This window comes from Numenius arquata, chromosome 8 (genome assembly GCF_964106895.1).
Source record: "Numenius arquata chromosome 8, bNumArq3.hap1.1, whole genome shotgun sequence".
Classification (NCBI taxonomy): Eukaryota; Metazoa; Chordata; class Aves; order Charadriiformes; family Scolopacidae; genus Numenius; species Numenius arquata.
In genome coordinates, this window is record NC_133583.1 from 46493371 (window position 1) to 46511401 (window position 18031).

Below are 18031 nucleotides of genomic sequence, written 5' to 3' on the forward strand. Positions count from 1 at the left end.
GATTTTGCTAATGCATATCTTGTCCAATCTTATTACCAAATATGTTTCATATCATAAGTCATGGCTGAATTTTATTTTACTGTAATTTTCTGCTACTTATAGCAGAAGAAATTCCTCATGCTCTATATAAAGCTATTTAAAATAAGTTTTGCAATTGCCACAAGTGGTAATATAAGCTAAGCTAAAGCTAGTGTTAGGAACTTTTGGCATACATATAATTGCAGAAAAGAAATGAAAGCATTAAAAATCAGTGACTTACTAACATTGTGTACGTTTTGAAAACTCATAGATTTGTTTGAGGCAGCCTGCAAAGACAGCATTAGTTTTCTTGCAGACTTCGTTATAACAGTGCTGCACGCCTGAAGTAATTTAGCAGCATGTTTAGAAGGATTTTATTCCTGAGGTTTTTTCCTAATAATTTAAGCCATTGTTCTTATGTGCTTAAGCTGCACTTAAAAAACTTTTTAATATGTGGAATTCTCACATGTGGTGATGTATTCATAGAGGAAAAAAACCTGAAATTTTGGATCAGTGTAGACATGAAAAATAATTACTCGTTTTAGAAGCTGATAATTTTGATAACTTGCCAAACTGAAGTGTCTTTAAAGTTATGTCTGCTGTGTCATGAAGTGATCATGAAACTGAAACCATGTGTTACAAAGTGATTATTGGACAATTTCTTTTAAAAATGTTGAAAAATGGGAAAAGATTATTAAGTTGATTTCAGTTATTTACCATTTGGTACCTGAAAACACATAATACAGTGTGTCTGATTTTAAATTTTTAATTAACTATGGTGTAAAATTGCTATAAAATCAGTGAGCTTTGTGGAGATAAAAGTTTGCAGTATTGATTGAGTTCAGTGTTACCTATTTTCATGCGCAAAATCTCCCATCCGCAAATGAAAATAAGAAAATGAGGTAATAGAACCTCATTTTGAAAATTAATACTGCAAAATGATTTTTCCCAGAAACAAAGCAATTGAATTGTAATGAACAAAGTTTCATATCTACAATAGCTTGATCAATCTTTTAAAACAAGCATTACTTTTGACTTGTTATTAAAAACATTTCCATATTTAGTTTGCTGCTGTTTGTATTTTCTCAGAATTTCTCTATAACAAAGTCTCTCATCTTGTTTTTTTTTCACACAGATATCTATCAGTTCCAGAACTAGTATTTGCTACAACCAGAAACTGAAATGGTATGACTGGAGCTTTAAATAATTTGGCTTTGACAGCTCCATCGTTTTCTGAGAACTTGGAACTGAATTTGGGCTCTGCTTCTGCACTATCCTAGGTTATAATGCCATCCTTGCCTAATGAGGGAGGTATGCTAGTCTTAGATTTTTAATATAGCCTATTAGTTATTCAGTATGCTTGTACCTCTAAGCAAAAAAGGAAATTTTTGTGTTTTTAGTTTATTTGCATATGTTATTTAAGAGATAAAGTTGTTGATAGTTACAACTTTTTTTTTCAAAGATAACCATGGAACTACTCCTCTGACTTTGAGTTCGGAACTACCCTATCAAAGCACAATTAAAAGAAAAGTCAGAAAGAAGAAGAAGAATGGAGTGATCACTGCAAATGTTGCTGGCACAAAATATGAAATTGGTAGGAAGCTATATATCCTGTTTCCATCCTAATAGCTATTGATGTGAGTGAATTAATGGACTTTGCATCAAGCTGACAGTGAGATATTTCCAAAGGATTTTCCTTTGTAAGAAACCTTTGGGGTTTTTTTTGTAATATTGAGTTGATAGCTTTGAGCACTGTGCATCTATTACTCCCCATTTGTTACTCAAGGAAGGGCCTTGAATTACAAAAAATTAAGTAATCAAGAGGCTGTGGAAAACCCCTCTAATTATAAATTATGCCTGTGTTTGGAAGCTTACTTAAAGCCTTGAAAGATGAACAGTGTAAATTTATTGTTAAATAATTATTATACAGAGGTTTCTCAATAAAATATACTAATGTTTTGTATTTTGATGCTTGGGACTACTTCAGAAAAATTTTTTCTCCTAGAATGTAAGTTATGCCTGGCATGTAATCTTTCTTCTTTTTTATATTAAAATAATGTATGCATTTTCTTTTGTAACTGCTGTGCCTTGACTAAAGAAGTGTTTTTGTCCATTTTCTGCAGTGACACTTATAGTCATCACTGTTTTAAAATTAATGTATGTGGTAGCCAAGATTAAGTCTAAAAGCCATGCAAATGGACTTTTACTAGATGATTGTGGAATGCCCTGAAACCCTTTACAGTTCCCATCAGTGGTGGTGCTCTGATTCAAGCCTCAGTACAAGGTGCTGTAATGTTGTAATGACAGGTTAGCAATAAATTGATGGAAATATTGCAAGATAAATAATAGCTTGCATGCTAAAATTGTTCTCGGACAAAGGATTGAATATTGGAAGTGTTTAAAATCTTAATTGATTTTTTTTAGATTTTGAAAATTAACCTATTTTAGAGATTCAAAATATTCCTTAAGTATGTGATTTCTCCATAGTACGTGTAGTAATACGAGAAATGGGATTTGTGAAAACACGTGATGAAGATGAAACAGCTAATCTTATATGGAGCGACTCTGCTGTGCAACAAGAAAAGATTGCTGAACTTCGGAACTATCAGGTAGGGTGGTAGTTAGGATTTCTGACAGGTTTCAGTAAACTGCTTCACTCTGAAATGTTCAGTAATGTGTCACTTTTGGTCAGTTGCATTTGTATGGGGAGAAAGAAAAACCACAAAACACCACCAAGCAGACTGTGATAAAGCTATACCACCACATATTTTAAAATCCTATTCTCTTTTCCAGAGCTTTTTGCTCATACCGCTTGGAATGTGGTGTTTAAATATTTGGGGCTGTTCTTTCATGCTTTTGTCTGCCGGTTGGGTGCTGTGAATGATCAGAGTTTGAAAGAAGATGCAAAACATCATTTATCGGTTGCTCATAAGCTCTTAGGCACTAAGTTAACAAGCAGAGCTGTCTCCACAGTTTCTGTGAATAAATAATTCCTTACTTTACCATTACTTTGTGATAGCATTCTTTGTTCCTAGATAGCTCTGTGAGTAAGAGTGTGATAGTCTCCTCTCATGTCTGAAATGAAATCAGTGGGCATACTCATGTTGGTGGAGGAGAATACAATTTACAGCATCTTTAGTATTGCTAAGAATACATAGTATAATGTAAGATATTGTCTTAAATAATTTATCTGTTACACTAATTATGTTTGCCTGATTATGCAGTTGAAGTTATTAAATGATTGTATTAGGTATGCCAGTAAAACTAAAAAGTACCAATTATCTTTCCTTTTTTCTCCTCCCTCAGAGAATCAACCATTTTCCAGGAATGGGAGAGATCTGCAGAAAGGATTTTCTGGCAAGAAACATGACCAAGTAATCTTTCTTTTAATATTAAGAAGTTTTTCAGCCATAGTATTTAAAGCAGTATGATACTGAATTATTGATTGTATATATTGATTCTATAATTGATTCAATTGATATTGATAATAATTGAATTGATAATTCTACTATTGATTCAATTGATATATTGATTGTATACATGATTCTATTCTATAATAATATTTGATTCTATTCTATGATTCTATGAAAAGATGTGGATTCAGCCTGTCAAGTCAAAGGATATTGACACTCTGTGGTGTTGTCGATACACCAGAGGGATGGGATGTCATTCAGAGGGACCTGGACAGGCTGGAGAGGTGGGCCCAGTTGAACCTCATGAGGTTCAACAAAAGCAAGTGCAGGATTCTGCACCTGGGAAGAAACAATCCTCAGTATAAATACAGACTGGGGGATGAGGTATTAGAAAGCAGCCCTGAGGAGAAGGACTTGGGGGTGCTGATGGACGAGAAGCTGGACATGAGCAGGCAATGTGCTCTCGCAGCCCAGAAGGCCAATCCCATCCTGGGCTGCATCAAAAGAAGTGTTGCCAGCAGATCCAGAGAGGTGATTCTGCCACTTTACTCTGCTCTGGTGAGACCTCACCTGGAGTACTGTGTGCAGGTCTGGAGCCCTCAATATAGAAAGGACATGGACCTGATGGAGCGGGTCCAGAGGAGGGCCACCAAAATGATCAGGGGGCTGGAGCACCTCTCCTATGAGGACAGACTGAGGGAGCTGGGGTTGTTCAGCTTGGAGAAAAGGAGGCTCCGGGGAGACCTCATAGCGGCCTTCCAGTACCTGAGAGGGGCCTACAGGAAGTCTGGGGAGGGTCTGTTTACAAAGGCCTGCAGTGACAGGACGAGGGGCAATGGTTTTAAGTTGGAGAAGGGGAGATTTAGATTGGATATTAGGAAAAAGTTCTTTACCATGAGGGTGGTGGAACACTGGAACAGGTTGCCCAGGGAGGTGGTTGAGGCCCCTTCCCTTGAGATATTCAAGGTGAAGCTCGACGAGGCCCTGGGCAACCTGGTCTAGTTGGGGGTGTCCCTGCTGACTGTGGGGAGGTCGGACTAGATGACCTTTGGAGGTCCCTTCTGGCCTGGACCAATCTATGAATCTATGAATATAGGTCATGCTAACAACAGCTGTACTAGCCTGATGTGTTCCTAGGTTTGAAAGAGACCTTTACTATATAGATGTCACATTGTAAGGGCAACCCAGCAACTGTTTAGTGGATGTCTTCAGACAGAGCTGCAAGGGCAATTGGAAGTCACAGAGGCAGCCACTGAAGGCAGGATTTGTAGGGCCACTCAGGCCAGAGACTGGGCTGTCAGAGGCTTTCCAAAAAGCAGCTGGCACATCTAGACTGGCACTTTTGGGGCCAGTCTTGTTTAATATCTTTATTGATGATCTAGATAAGGGGATTGAGTGCGCCCTCAGTAAGTTTGCAGATGACACCAAACTAGGTGGGAGTGTTGATCTGCCTGAGGGTCGGAAGGCTCTACAGAGTGATCTGGACAGGTTGGATCAATGGGCCAAGGCCAATGGGATGAGGTTTAATAAGGCCAAGTGCTGGGTCCTGCATTTTGGTCACAACAACCCCAGGCAACGCTACAGGCTTGGGGAAGAGTGGCTGGAAAGCTGCTAGCAGAAAAGGACCTGGGGGTGAGAAAACAAACAAACAACAACAACAAAAAAAAACCAACAAAAAAAGAAAAGCTGGGACTGTTTAGTATGAGGAAGAGGAGGCTGAGGGGAGACCTCATCACTCTCTACAACTACTTGAAAGGACACTGTAGAGAGGTTGGTGCTGGTCTCTTCGCACAGGTAACTAATGACAGAACAAGAGGGAATGGCTTCAAGCTCCAACAGGGTAGGTTTAGACTGAACATTAGGAAAGAATTTTTCACAGAAAGAGTGGTCGGGCATTGGAATAGGCTGCCCAGGGAGGTGGTTGAGTCACCATCCCTGGATGTGTTTCAGAGACGTTTAGATGTGGTGTTGGGGGATATGATATAGGGGAGAACTTTGTAGTGTAGGGTAGATGGTTGGACTCGATGATCCCAAGGGTCTCTTCCAACCTGGACGATTCTATGATTCTATTGCTTGTAATGGTTTTTTTTATTTTTACCAAGAGGCTATGAGAGAACCAAGAATAATTTCCAAAGTTCCTTAATAACTTTGACTTTGGTGCTGGATCTGTAGCATTGGAGTGGGCTACTTTATCTGTCCAGTTGACTCCAGTGGAAGAAGATGTGGCTTCAGTTCTCTGTCTATGCATTGTAGAATGTAGGAGAGCCTTAAATTATTGTATAATACACTTAATACATTATACACCCAGGCAAATATCCTGTGGTGGTAGAACAGAAAAAATAACTAGCACATGGATTAATATTATTTGTTTAAAATAATTAATGACTATATTTTTCTGTGTGTCAGACTTAAAAAATGGGAAGCATCTTACTGTTCAAATAAGAAGTGTCAGAGGCTCATTTGTGTAATAATAAATTCTCCTCACTCTGGTGGAATAACTGTGTTCTGAGGAATTATCCTAGCTGAGAATCTGTGAGTAAGACCTGTAAGAAAACAGTACTAAATAATGATTCAACATCTGGTAATAAGGAGAAGTTTAGGGATAAACGTGTGTGAGTATTTTGATTCTTCTAATCTAAATTAGTTTAAAGAGCAATTATTAATAGAGTTAATCTTTTGCCCCCCAACACAACCTACACTGCATTTCCTGTTACCAGAACAGAAGTTGTTTTCATATATTGATGTAATTAGTGCAATCTTTTCTTACTTTTTCTCCATTTCCTTTTCTGTTTTGTAACTACAACACATAGGATGTAGAATGTATGTAACTATTATGATGCAAATATTACACACGTTGCTATGGTGTCTACATGTCCTACATGTGGGCCAGAACTCCCTTGTATCAATACATGCTACACAAGCACTTTCCACTGCCCCTTTCAGATTTAAACTCTAAGTAAAAACACAGAGATAGCACATGGAGGCAAGCAGCTGTTTGGAGAGGTCCTGGAAACAGTAAACAACATTGGTCAGCTTGGTAGGCAGTGTATTGCAACAGTTCTGCAGTTTATTTTTTTAAATAAATATGCAAAACGGACAAAAAGCACACATTGTTTTCAAATACAGTCTGATTATACCTCTTTCAACCTATTGAATTCTGAGTTTGAAACACAGTTACACAGTTAAAGGTACTCAATGCAGAGATTGCACATATTATAGATAAGGTGGGAATAATTTCTCTGATATGATAACTCTGGGTCAGACATATCTATGTTGTGACTTCACTTAATATCAGTAGATATAGCAGGGGTTTAATCAGTCTGTTTTTCACAGTACTAGCCTCACAATTCAATACTTAGCGTTCATAATTTATAAAAAGCAAATGATATGCCTTGAGACTGTTTGTGAAACAGACATGTATGTGAAATTACAAGTCAGTTGGGATACATGGTTGTGCAGGCTCTTGTCTGTAGAGTGGAAGATTTTGTTCCATACAGCTGCTGTTCTGTCTTAAAATTTACTTGAGCAGGTTGGTGTAGAAACATTAATTCTGTTCTGCTTTTCTGCTGCATGCAGTCTATTCTATTCCTGATACTGACTTGTACAGAATAGCTGTGGGTTTTATACCTTTGAGAGTTCATGAAACAACTGCTGAGAACTGGTAGAGAGACTTCTTTTAATTTTACTTCTACCTTGGTTGTTATGCTGATCTCACCCTTCCATTTTATGCAAACTGTTGGGAATGAAGAGAAAGAAAAAAATCTTCGGACTTTGAGAGGGAAATGCACTTCACGAGGAATTGCACTTCATGAGGAGTTGCACTCCAGGAATTCCTCTTACAGCCAATATCCAGGCCCTCTGGATCGCAGGACTATGTGGTTTTCATGTGCAGAAGGGTGGAAGGGAGCGGTGTAATATGTAGCGTGTGTGATATGAAAGAAGACAACCTAGCACAGAAAGTGTAGGGACACAGAGTAAATGAACAGATAGAAGCAGGAATGTAATTGAGAACAAAAGGAGACGCAAGCATCGTTTTCAAGGGCATCAATCAGAACACAGAAAAGAGGGAGGTGGGGGGGGGGAGGAGATGCTATTGTAGGGCCAACTGGATTTTAATTTCTGTAAATGGTCTCTTAGATGAGATCTCCACATGTGAAGGGTAAGTGTGGTTACAGAGTGAATACAATTAATGGGGGAGAAGGTGTACATAATGAATGGGAAGGGGAGCACATACATGTATGAGATGGTCTTTTTTGCAGCACCTTTGTTATTTACTTTAAAAGGTTTGTGAACTGATCACGGACCAAGAATTGTTCTCATCTATACCTGCCCCCTATCCTCCTTTCATACTTGAAAAGTCAGAGGATCTTGAAACCTTGACAGTGGAAACCTGCATCATTAGACTGACAAGTTGTGTCTTTAGTAACCTATGTTTTGTTCAACACCTTTGATTCTTTAGCACAGAAAGCACTCTGAGAAACAAGAGCGCAGTCTGACCACATCTATTAGCTAAAATAGCACTCAGAAGAGCAATAATTTGCTGTTTAATTCTCAGGCTTCCTGGTAAGGACTGCAAAGGCTAAAGGATAGAGCAGCACAGTGAAAAAGTGGTTACCCACAGTCGTGGATAGCAGATGTGCTGGAAAATAGGGCTATTGTAATGGAATAGATCATGATTCTGCAAGCTACTTGATGATGATCCTAAGCTATTTCCGAATAGGACCAAGCAGGAAAAGAACAGAGCTAAGTTCTTTTGTTGAAAGTTCTAGTGAGCACCAGAACTTGTAAACAATGGTTAAGCATTCTCCTTCATATTATTGTTTGTAGTCTACCAGTTATGCATAAGATAGAAAAAGGCATATAGAACTGATATGCTTGCAGTCACAAAGTAACATTAATATATCTAGAATACCATTCATTGACTAGGGAGTATGTATATTGAAACCTGTGAGTAAATTAAATGGCAAGTCTCTGTCATGTAGCACTTCAGGATGCATGCGGTAAATAATTTGGAGAGGGATGGAAAGTAACACAGAAATTACTATTTGCCTAAAAATAGTATAATTTCTGCCTAGATAAGCTATTCAGTTAGCAAGGTAATAACACTTGTAAATATATAGCCGATGGAGCGTAGTTTAAAAATATGCATGAATCTTGAATTATAAATCTACTTATGGTTTTTAAGACTTTTTCTGAATATTTGGTGGCTTTCATCAAACCAGATTTTTAAAAATAATAGTTACAATGAAGCTGCAGAAGCACTGAACCTCGTGCAGGACTTCAAGACTACTATAGCTGTTGTGGTTTCTGCAGAGTATTTGTTGGGTCCTTGGCTAAACAATTTGGTGACAGTGTATCTATTATACCAGTAGGGCTTGGCTACAGTCCTAGCCTTACAGATGTGGTTGGCAGCTCTGTTTTCCCCGTTAGTATTTGAGCTACTTAAAGAAAAAGTGTCTTGTGCTGCATCAGGAATGTTATGTAGGCTCATAGTAGAAATGAAAAGTTGGAATGATATTGTAAGTCTCTTCTGTATTTAAGTTATCCTGATGCTATTAGCTTTCATTGCAAAGGGAGATGTATACCTAAATCTGTAATTAACTAAAAGAATTAGAATTCATCATAGTGCAATTTTTATAAAAATCAAAGTTGGGGAGCTTCCTGCGTCAGTTAATTTCTTTTAAACAACCAGTCACTTTCTGTTGGTCTGTGGATATTTATATTTTAGATGTGTCCACACTATGTTTTGAGTTACCTGAATGAATTTCATATGAGGTTATGTATGGCGTTTCAAGTATTCTGGTACCTGAAGCAAGCTAGCTGCACCAGTATTGAACTCGGCAAAGACTAAATTTATTCTGCTGGGAACTATGGTATATCAGTCTGCATAGTATCACCAAGTCCACATTGCTCTTATAACTTGGCTGTTAACCAGTATTAGAGCTACTTTGTTTAAAGCTACCCCAGATATATATATAACCTATAGTGCCAGTCTGGTGTGAGTATATGCTTCCTATCTGCCAGACACGGTTTTGGGTGATGGAAGCTTTTACTAACTAAATTTTCTACCATTTTTCCTCTTCTATTTGTCTTTTCTGCACAGATAACAGAGCTATAAAATGAAATACGTTCACGACCTCAGCTGTCCCAGCTATTAAAGGAGGGAGATCAAGACCTTACTGCATCCTTTAACCAGATTCAGTTTCAGAGATTGTTCACTGTGATGTTTTAACCTTATTTTTGCTTTTGCTCTACTGTTGCAGAATGATCAAGAGTCAGCCTCAGGAGTATAGTTTTATTCCTCGAACATGGATCTTCCCTGCAGAATACACACAGTTTCAGAACTACGTAAAAGAACTGAAGAAGAAACGTAGACAGAAAACTTTCATAGTAAAACCAGCTAATGGTGCAATGGGACATGGGTAAGTTGTATCTTAAATTCAGTCTTCTTACCCATTAAAGGTGAAATCCAATGCTATTTACAAAATTAACAGAAGCTGTGTATTAGTAAGAAGACTGTATTTCAAGTTGTATGAAAGTTCATCTATTGGATGAAGACTTAAAAAGCAGAAGCAGCTAAAATATAAAGCTGAATTGAAGTGGCATCTTACTGTTCTGAACGTGGCATAATTAGAGAAAGTATTTTCTGATGAAGCTCACATAATTTTTAAGATCAGGATTATTTTTATTGTGAATTTATCTAAAAAATATAGTTATTACTCTATTGTGCTTAGACTTACAGGGTGAGATTGTATTGGGCATAAATGGCAATGGTTTCACTGGTTGAGGGCTGGAGAGGTGTCATGTGTGGGAGAAAGTTAGGATCTGCCACAGCCCTGAGACCAGCCCAACCACCCCATTGTGTGCCAAAACTGCAGCCAGTCAGAGAAGCACAAATATATTTAAGAGTGGCAGCCACAAGGTGTAGGAGAAACAGAGGAAGCGCTGTTGGGGATGTGGCTGGAGGTGTGCTCTTGGAAGGAAGTGACACCCATGCTGGAGGAGGGACACCCCTGAAGAGACTGTGATCTGCAGTTGAGTTGAAACAGTTTTGTCTGTGGTGTGGCTACACAAAAAAACCCAATGAGATAAATACTGCAATTTCATTCTTAACTCTGTTCTTGTTTTTTGGATATTTCAATTGTAGCTTTTATTGCTTTTAATATAAATTTGGATTATATGGTGTAGTAAAGCTCTTAGTTATTTAAAATATATCAGAATTACTGTAAAAGTAAAGCCCCCAAACTTTACTGTTTCCTTATTTTTCATCATCTTGATAGGCCAAAGATAAGCTCAAGTAGCAGCAGAGCTACAGCTAAGGTAGCAGCGTAATTCAGCGAAATGTCTGGAAAGTACTTCAGTATGTTAGGAGTACTCAGCACCAGAACACTGAAATATATTATAAACAGTAAAGAGTAAGATTAAGGCAACAAAGCTATGAGAATTCAGGGTTAATAATTATAAATTGAAAAATATTAGCTATTACAGTTATTTAAAAGTCTGTGTGGTTAGGGACTGCCAGTTTATAGCTTATATATAAACCATTTTTCATTCGTGTGGGGAAACTGGAATAAAGAAATACTGAGCTTAATCTATGCCATCCTTAGTCGCAGCGATCAGTGTCCTGCTTTGCAAACGTCATCACTGAGTCAGGTTAGCACTGAAAGTTCTTTACAACTTGTACCTCAGGCAAAAGTTGTGACAAAGAATGGAAGCCTATTTTTAGAGCTGCATGGGGAATAATCACAGAAGCTGGAAACTGGTCGTTCTGCCAAGCAATTTCTAAGTGTAGAGGGAACCCATTATTACAAATTGTTGAATCAAAGGAAGCAGAAAGTTATTTTGAAATGGCTCATTGCCTTTTTTCATCCAGTGAAGCACCATGAAGTCCAGGAAACCAAAAGCCATGTAAGCGAATGGAACTTTTTCTCTACCCTAGAAATCAGATATGCAGGTCTTTTTTCCAGGTAGATGTTAGCCTGTCTACCTGGCTGGGTGACCATGAAAATCTATTTTGAAGAGTAATTTCAAATTTTCATGCTTTTAAAAGAACTTTTGTTTTTACCAGGATCTCTTTAATAAGAAATGGAGAAAAGTTACAAGCTCAGGATCACTTGATTGTTCAGGAATATCTTGACAAACCATTTCTTATGGAAGGCTACAAGTTTGATTTACGTGTGTATATTCTTGTAACCTCCTGTGATCCATTAAAAGTATTTTTATATCATGATGGACTGGTGAGAATGGGCACAGAAAAGTATCATCCCCCCAGTGATTCAAATTTGGTAAGTTGGAGCTCATTCCAATTTATTGCTTATGTGTGTAGACTTTTACCTGTGTAGTGTTTATAGGAGGTAATATAAAATAAGTTGTGACATGAGATTTAATTTGGTATTCATCTGGCTGAACTTTTGCATTGTCACTGAATAGAAAAAATTAAAATGAAAGATATTTAACTCATACTTTTCTATCAAAATCACAAGTATAGCCTTACTATTGCTTATGTATAATTATTTTATATGACTTTGCATGTATGTATGCTAAATAGTTTAAATATTTCCTAAAAGAAAGCAAGAGATGTCAATTGTTGACATTCAACCCAGAAAAAAAACAAGTAAAGAAAATCACTTCAAGAACAGTTATATTGCTTTTAGGTTTATCTGAGACTGAATTTGGGTTAGGGGGAAGAGGCAAGGTTTATCTCCTGCTAGATCCTTGTTTAACGTCCCTGAAGTTTAGAGCTTCTGCTGAGGATCCTGCAATGTTTCAGCCGTTGCGTTGGGAACCTGTGTGAAAAACAGAGAAGTAGCAGTACAAAGACCGGTGCATGAAAGCGGTCACTGCAATCCCTGGATGTGAGGGAGTCTGCTGGTGGTGCTGTTTTGCCAGTGACTGGTTCAGCAGGGAAAGGAGTGTGTACTTGACAGCTTTAGGATGATGCAGCAGGGGTGCCTAGAAACTTGCAGAGAACCAAGAAATGGTAAGGGACATGACACTGGAATCCTCCTGTTCACTGTATGGCATCTTCCCTTGTTGAGAGGTGTAACCGCACTCTTCTGGCACAGGCCAAAATGCAGATATCTGTTAAAAAAGAACTAGGTTTGAAGTATTGGAAGGCATCAGTAGATTTTAGTTTCTTATACCTCACTCTTTATTCTGTTGCTGCTGTATCTTGAATTTTCCATATCACATACTTTTAGAGCTATTTCAGTGTAATTATGCAATAGACAGAACATGGAGAGCCTTTTTCCATAGCTGTCACTTGAAATTGTAGCTGTCTCTTACTGCTCCTTTGAAGAATGCAGGTACAATTTGGAGCCCAGTTCAAATGGTGTAATTGGAAGAGTTCCAATATTATATTTGGAATAGTTTGCTTTTAATATTTTTCTATTCTTACTAATCTCAGTATTAGCAGCACTGAGCAGATAAACAGAACAGGCAGTTGTTTCTCTGTTCTCACAACTGTTCATGTTGCAGTTTGTCTATTGTATGAAATAACCTGGCTTATCACTAATGACATTGTTCTTTGGATGACATCGTTCCACAGTGACATTGTTCCAGATAACTTCAGACTAAAGATGAGTTCAGATGTTTAACAAACATTCTAAAAACACTTCCATTTTTTTTGAAGTCTGAAAAATAATTGCTTTTGTCTGAAATAATTTGAATTTCATGGAAAGATGACATTTGTAACAACTCAACAACAGTATGTTTCAGAATGATTCTCAAAGTAGTAATTGGAAGCCATGGGAGAAATTCATTACTTGTAGCGCTAATAGAATATATTGCTAACTATCCTGCAATTAAGTTGGTTGTTTTTGTTAATTTAGTTAGTTGTTTTTTTTTAAACATAAGTAAGTGCAGTGAGATAAATGGCAGCAGAAGGCTTGTGTTATCTATTGGTTATCTTATCAAAAAGGAATTGGAACAGAAGGCTTATGGTCAGCTTAGAATATCAACTACATTCAAGTAAGGAATCAAACGTGACAGAGAACTGTCACTGTGGTGACAGTCATCGTGGTAGTATAGGTGAAAAGCTCAATTAATACCTGTACTGGGAGATAATGTAAACATATAAATCATGATTTATAAATTAGCCTTGCAAAGGTAATTTTTTTTTTTTTATGCAACTGATAACATGAATCTGTTGCTGGTGACATATTGCTCCTTAAAGGAACGATAACGCTCACTCGTTTATGCAACGTATATCTTGAAATTTACCTCCCTCTGAGGTATGGCTACCAGCCAGTCAAAAATGAGCAATTTTGGCAGATATCAACATGGCAGATGAGTTTATATGTAAAAGATACTTTAAAGTATCACTATCATGAGAACATTTCTCATAAATAAACTACAGTGAAAACTGAAATGTGGGATTGTCTATGAAACAGATGCCAGAGTGGTTTTTAGCACTTTTAAAGTAGCACTTCAAAATACCATCTTTATTGTTTGCTTTTTGTGGAATGTAATCATTCTGTAAGTGATGATAATTGCTCTTCACTTTTTCAGGTAGTTGTTTACATACAGACCTGTAAAAATGGGAGATATATTGCCTAAGCAGATGTTGAGTGGTTATGGATTGACTGCAACTGGCTTAAATAGGAGCACAGGAGGTTTTGTTATAAGAAGGCTAGAACATTCAGTAGATGAAATCGCCAAGAATCAGAAATGCTAAATCTACACATACTGTTATTTGCAGATGTGAACTTTTTGGCTATGTCATTATTAATCTAACATGTTTTTTTTTTCTTTTAATTATTTTGAATTGACCACTCTAGAGTTGTATTTAATGAGTTTTTAATGTCTTTTCTCCCTTTTTTTAGAGTCAATTGTATATGCATCTGACTAACTACTCAGTCAATAAACATAATGAACACTTTGAACGGGATGAAACAGAAGACAAAGGAAGCAAACGCTCCATAAAATGGTTTACTGAGTTTCTAGAAACAAATAATCTTGATGTCTCAAAATTCTGGAGTGATATTTCAGTAAGATAAAACTAATATGCTTTTCTTCATTTTATGTATGTGTATTCTTAGAAAATCAATTGCTATTGCCATCCGCTTTACTGGAATCCAGAGAGATTTTGAAACTTTATCCAAATTCTCAGTGATGCATGCTACAAAGGACATACTATAAATTATGATTATGGTTTTTGAAAGGCTAAATTCAGAGTTTGATTATAAATTTAATGTCAAACTTTTTCTGAGGGACAAATGCCCTTTCAAACTGCAATTCATGTAATTAATACAATACAAAGGAACCATCCCATTTAAATTCTTGGAGGCTTTTCTAGAGTATAAAGTGAATTTTATTTGTGAATATTTACAAAATTGCAGTCAGCTTTGCTTGTATCTGTGGACTAGAACCTGCACCATTGAAGTCAGTGATTATGTTACAGGTGTCTAGGTGAGGAATAGGCCTGGGATTGTTAGATCTTAGGCATCATCTTTAAATATGATTCTGAGAATATTTATTGAAAATTATATTTCAAAATAAAATGGATGAAGATACACTATACTATTCTTTTTCCCCAATATACGTTTAGCATTTAAGGTATTACATATCTAAAAGTATGTATGTACTATGGGAAGTATAACAAAATTCTAGAGAGCTATATAAAAAAATATATCTGATACTCCATATGAATAGTTTATTTATTATAGACCATTTATTTGGTATTTTAAATCTCTTTTAGTAGATACTTTAATGAAATGTAAAAGATTAAACTATGAAATACATTAGTTCAATATGTACTGGTGTCTTCTCTCCTGATGAATTTCTCTGAAAAAAATCCCTACAGGAGTTAGTAGTGAAGACTCTCATAGTTGCAGAGCCACATGTTCTTCATGCTTATCGCATGTGCAGGCCAGGGCAAGCACCTGGAAGTGACAGTGTCTGCTTTGAAGTCCTGGGATTTGATATTCTGCTGGACAGAAAACTAAAACCATGGCTCCTAGAGGTAAACCTCTTTAAACAAATGTAAAGTAAATTTTTAAGAGTAAAGTTAACTAAGCCCCCAGCTGAATCCATATCTATGTAAGAAAACTTCCAAAGAAAAAAATCTATGCATTGCAGGAGGTACTGTTGTTGAGTACAGAGATGGTGCTTTTTCTGCAGCATCCATATGGAAACACTGCCTTGCAGTGATTTTTGGAGACTCTGGTAAAGGTAATTGTCTTCCTGGAGGAGTGTTGCATTTCAGATGTTTTCAAAAGTTTTAATGAGAAATGTGATGTTAATCCAGTTGTTATTGTAGCTGAAGGACCTTGTTTATAGCAATTGAGTGCTACATACGTTTCCTTCATGAGTATGGCTCCAGCAACTTTTGTGAATGTATGGTCTTAATTTTCTTTTTTTGGGGATATGTGTTCTTTTCCTCTCCTGTGGCTTTTAAAAGCACATAAACAGAGGAAACTAATTTAGTATACATGAAATGCTGTCAAACAATTGGCGTGAATGAACTGGAAGAAATGTTTTTCCTCTGACGTGTTACTGGTACAGTTAAGCTTAAGTGGTGCTTGAACACATTTTCAACCAGAATTGTTTGAGGTTTGTCTATTGTGTCTCTTTAATTACACTATTAATAACATATACATGGGCTTCACTTGTCTTTTTTCAGATTGTCTTATGTCATTCTGCTAACTGGTTGGGAGAATGTACAGCTGGAGGAAAAAAAGCAAAATGTATTAAAAATCTGTCTGGCTACTGATGAGCAAAATGTACACAATTAATTTACTGAATTATAACCTTGTTCTCAGGCCATTAATACTGTCAACAGTTGTTTTGTTGTGCTTATTTCTCTCAGGGGTTCAATAAAATTTTAATTAGAAAAATATAAATTCCTTCACTGTTCCTGTGCAGACATAGGCATATTTGCTGGCTTTGATGTGGTAGCCAAAAGCAGCACATGACACGAACTCAGCCTGTACTGCATTGACATCTTCTCTTTATCGATCAAAGCCTAGTATCCCTTTGATTTAGCTCTACACTTCCAGATTATCTTCTATAGGTTGCCTGTAGCTTGTACATAAGTGTATGTAGTTGTTTAAGTACAGACTGAAGTTGGTCTGTGTATGTATTTCATCCAGCCTTGTAGCAAATGGTGACAGACCTCTTCTATGAGAGATGGTGAATCGACCTGTGTAGTGAATCTGTTCTGAAGGACACCCCTCTGTCTCCATGGATTTGTAGCTGCAGTGTGGAGAATTTAGGGGGTTTGATTCACCATTTAAAATAATGGGTCTCAGAGAGGAGAATCATACTATCCCAGACCCCTTGTTTGTGATGGAGGGATCTCATAAAGCAGTAAATGCTGCTCTGGTATTTCGTGTTGCTGAATACTTCAGGACTTGGAATGCTCTCAAAACAAACACATGGTATGTATATGTATGCACACTGTATGTAGTGTGGTAAACTTACATAATGCACTTTACATGCACTTTACATAATATATATACAGTGTGTGTATATATGTATATCTATATATACTTTTTTTTTTTTTCTTAAACCAGTTCTGGCTTCTTCCCCAGCTTTCCACTCTTACCTTTTCCCACCATTTACCTCTTGCCAAACCCCCCTTAGGGGAGTGAATCATTCTTTCTAACAGCGGTAACAAGTACTAATCACAAGGCTCCGAACGTTCCCATTGGGAAAATTGCCAAAATAGGATTAAGATGGTAAATCTAGTTTCATGTTTCCATAGCTCATGTAGTTTTTCTGTTATAAAGATAGCTTAATAAACTAATATAAGAAATAAATTGTGCAACATTGTAATGACTTTGCTTTCCTGAGATGACTTTTGTTTATATTGCCCTGATGCGATGTAGCTCTCCTGCTTCTTGATGCTACTGAACTTCCGGAACCTTCTACCGAAGTGAGGGCTGTGGGAAATGCGTGATTGCCATCTTGTGGCACCAAATGTTTCTGGCAAGAATCTGTGCAGTCCCAGCAGCCTCCATCCTTTCTGAGTAGCAGCAATTACCTAGATCTCCCTTCTGTTCCCAGAAAATCCAGTTTTACTCTTTTTGACCAAGTTATTGCAGGTATATAGGAAAATCATACACTTGAAGTTCTTGGATAGATTCCAGCCTTGTTCAACCTCATTGTATCCAGTTGGGATCACAAAGTTGTGATCCTTGGAGAAAAAGGTCACATTTTAATAACTGCCTCAAGTGCAGGGTATCCAACTTCCCTTGTGATTTATGCGTGTGGGAGAAACTCACCTTATATATAGATCCACAAATTTATTATTTAGTGTAACTGAACTAGCAAAATCTATTAAAAACTTTGTTATCCATCCGGTTAAAAGGACTCCGGATTTCTTAGGCCAAAGTATCCAATTATTAGTAATTCCTATTATTAAAGTAGTTGAAGCTCACATACACAAGCTTTCTGGTATCTCACTCCTTTCTATTGTGTTATGCTTGCCCTGCCTGTGCCCCTGGAGATCCAAAGGCTGATAAGGGGCAGGAGAGGTCTGCTTCTCCAAAAAAAGATGGGTAGATGGTTATAGCAAGTTGTCAGTGGCTTGTGTTCTTCACCAGGAGGAACACAGTTGATGGTGAAGGTTTCTTCCTCTTTGCTCTTAGCTTCACTTA

General features: G+C 37.1%; 1 protein-coding gene across 1 annotated transcript in view; it reads left to right on the top strand.

Annotated features, from left to right (window-relative positions):
* Nucleotides 1–1151: 1151 nt before the first annotated feature.
* Nucleotides 1152–18031, top strand: part of TTLL7 (tubulin tyrosine ligase like 7) — a 57801-nt gene continuing 40921 nt past the window's right edge. Inside the window, exons 1-8 of the mRNA XM_074151478.1 lie at nucleotides 1152–1329; nucleotides 1481–1612; nucleotides 2506–2627; nucleotides 3325–3392; nucleotides 9695–9853; nucleotides 11500–11716; nucleotides 14255–14419; nucleotides 15235–15393. Of these exons, the coding sequence (XP_074007579.1) occupies nucleotides 1305–1329; nucleotides 1481–1612; nucleotides 2506–2627; nucleotides 3325–3392; nucleotides 9695–9853; nucleotides 11500–11716; nucleotides 14255–14419; nucleotides 15235–15393 (1047 nt within the window). The 5' untranslated portion in view covers nucleotides 1152–1304. The remainder of the gene's footprint in view (nucleotides 1330–1480; nucleotides 1613–2505; nucleotides 2628–3324; nucleotides 3393–9694; nucleotides 9854–11499; nucleotides 11717–14254; nucleotides 14420–15234; nucleotides 15394–18031) is intronic.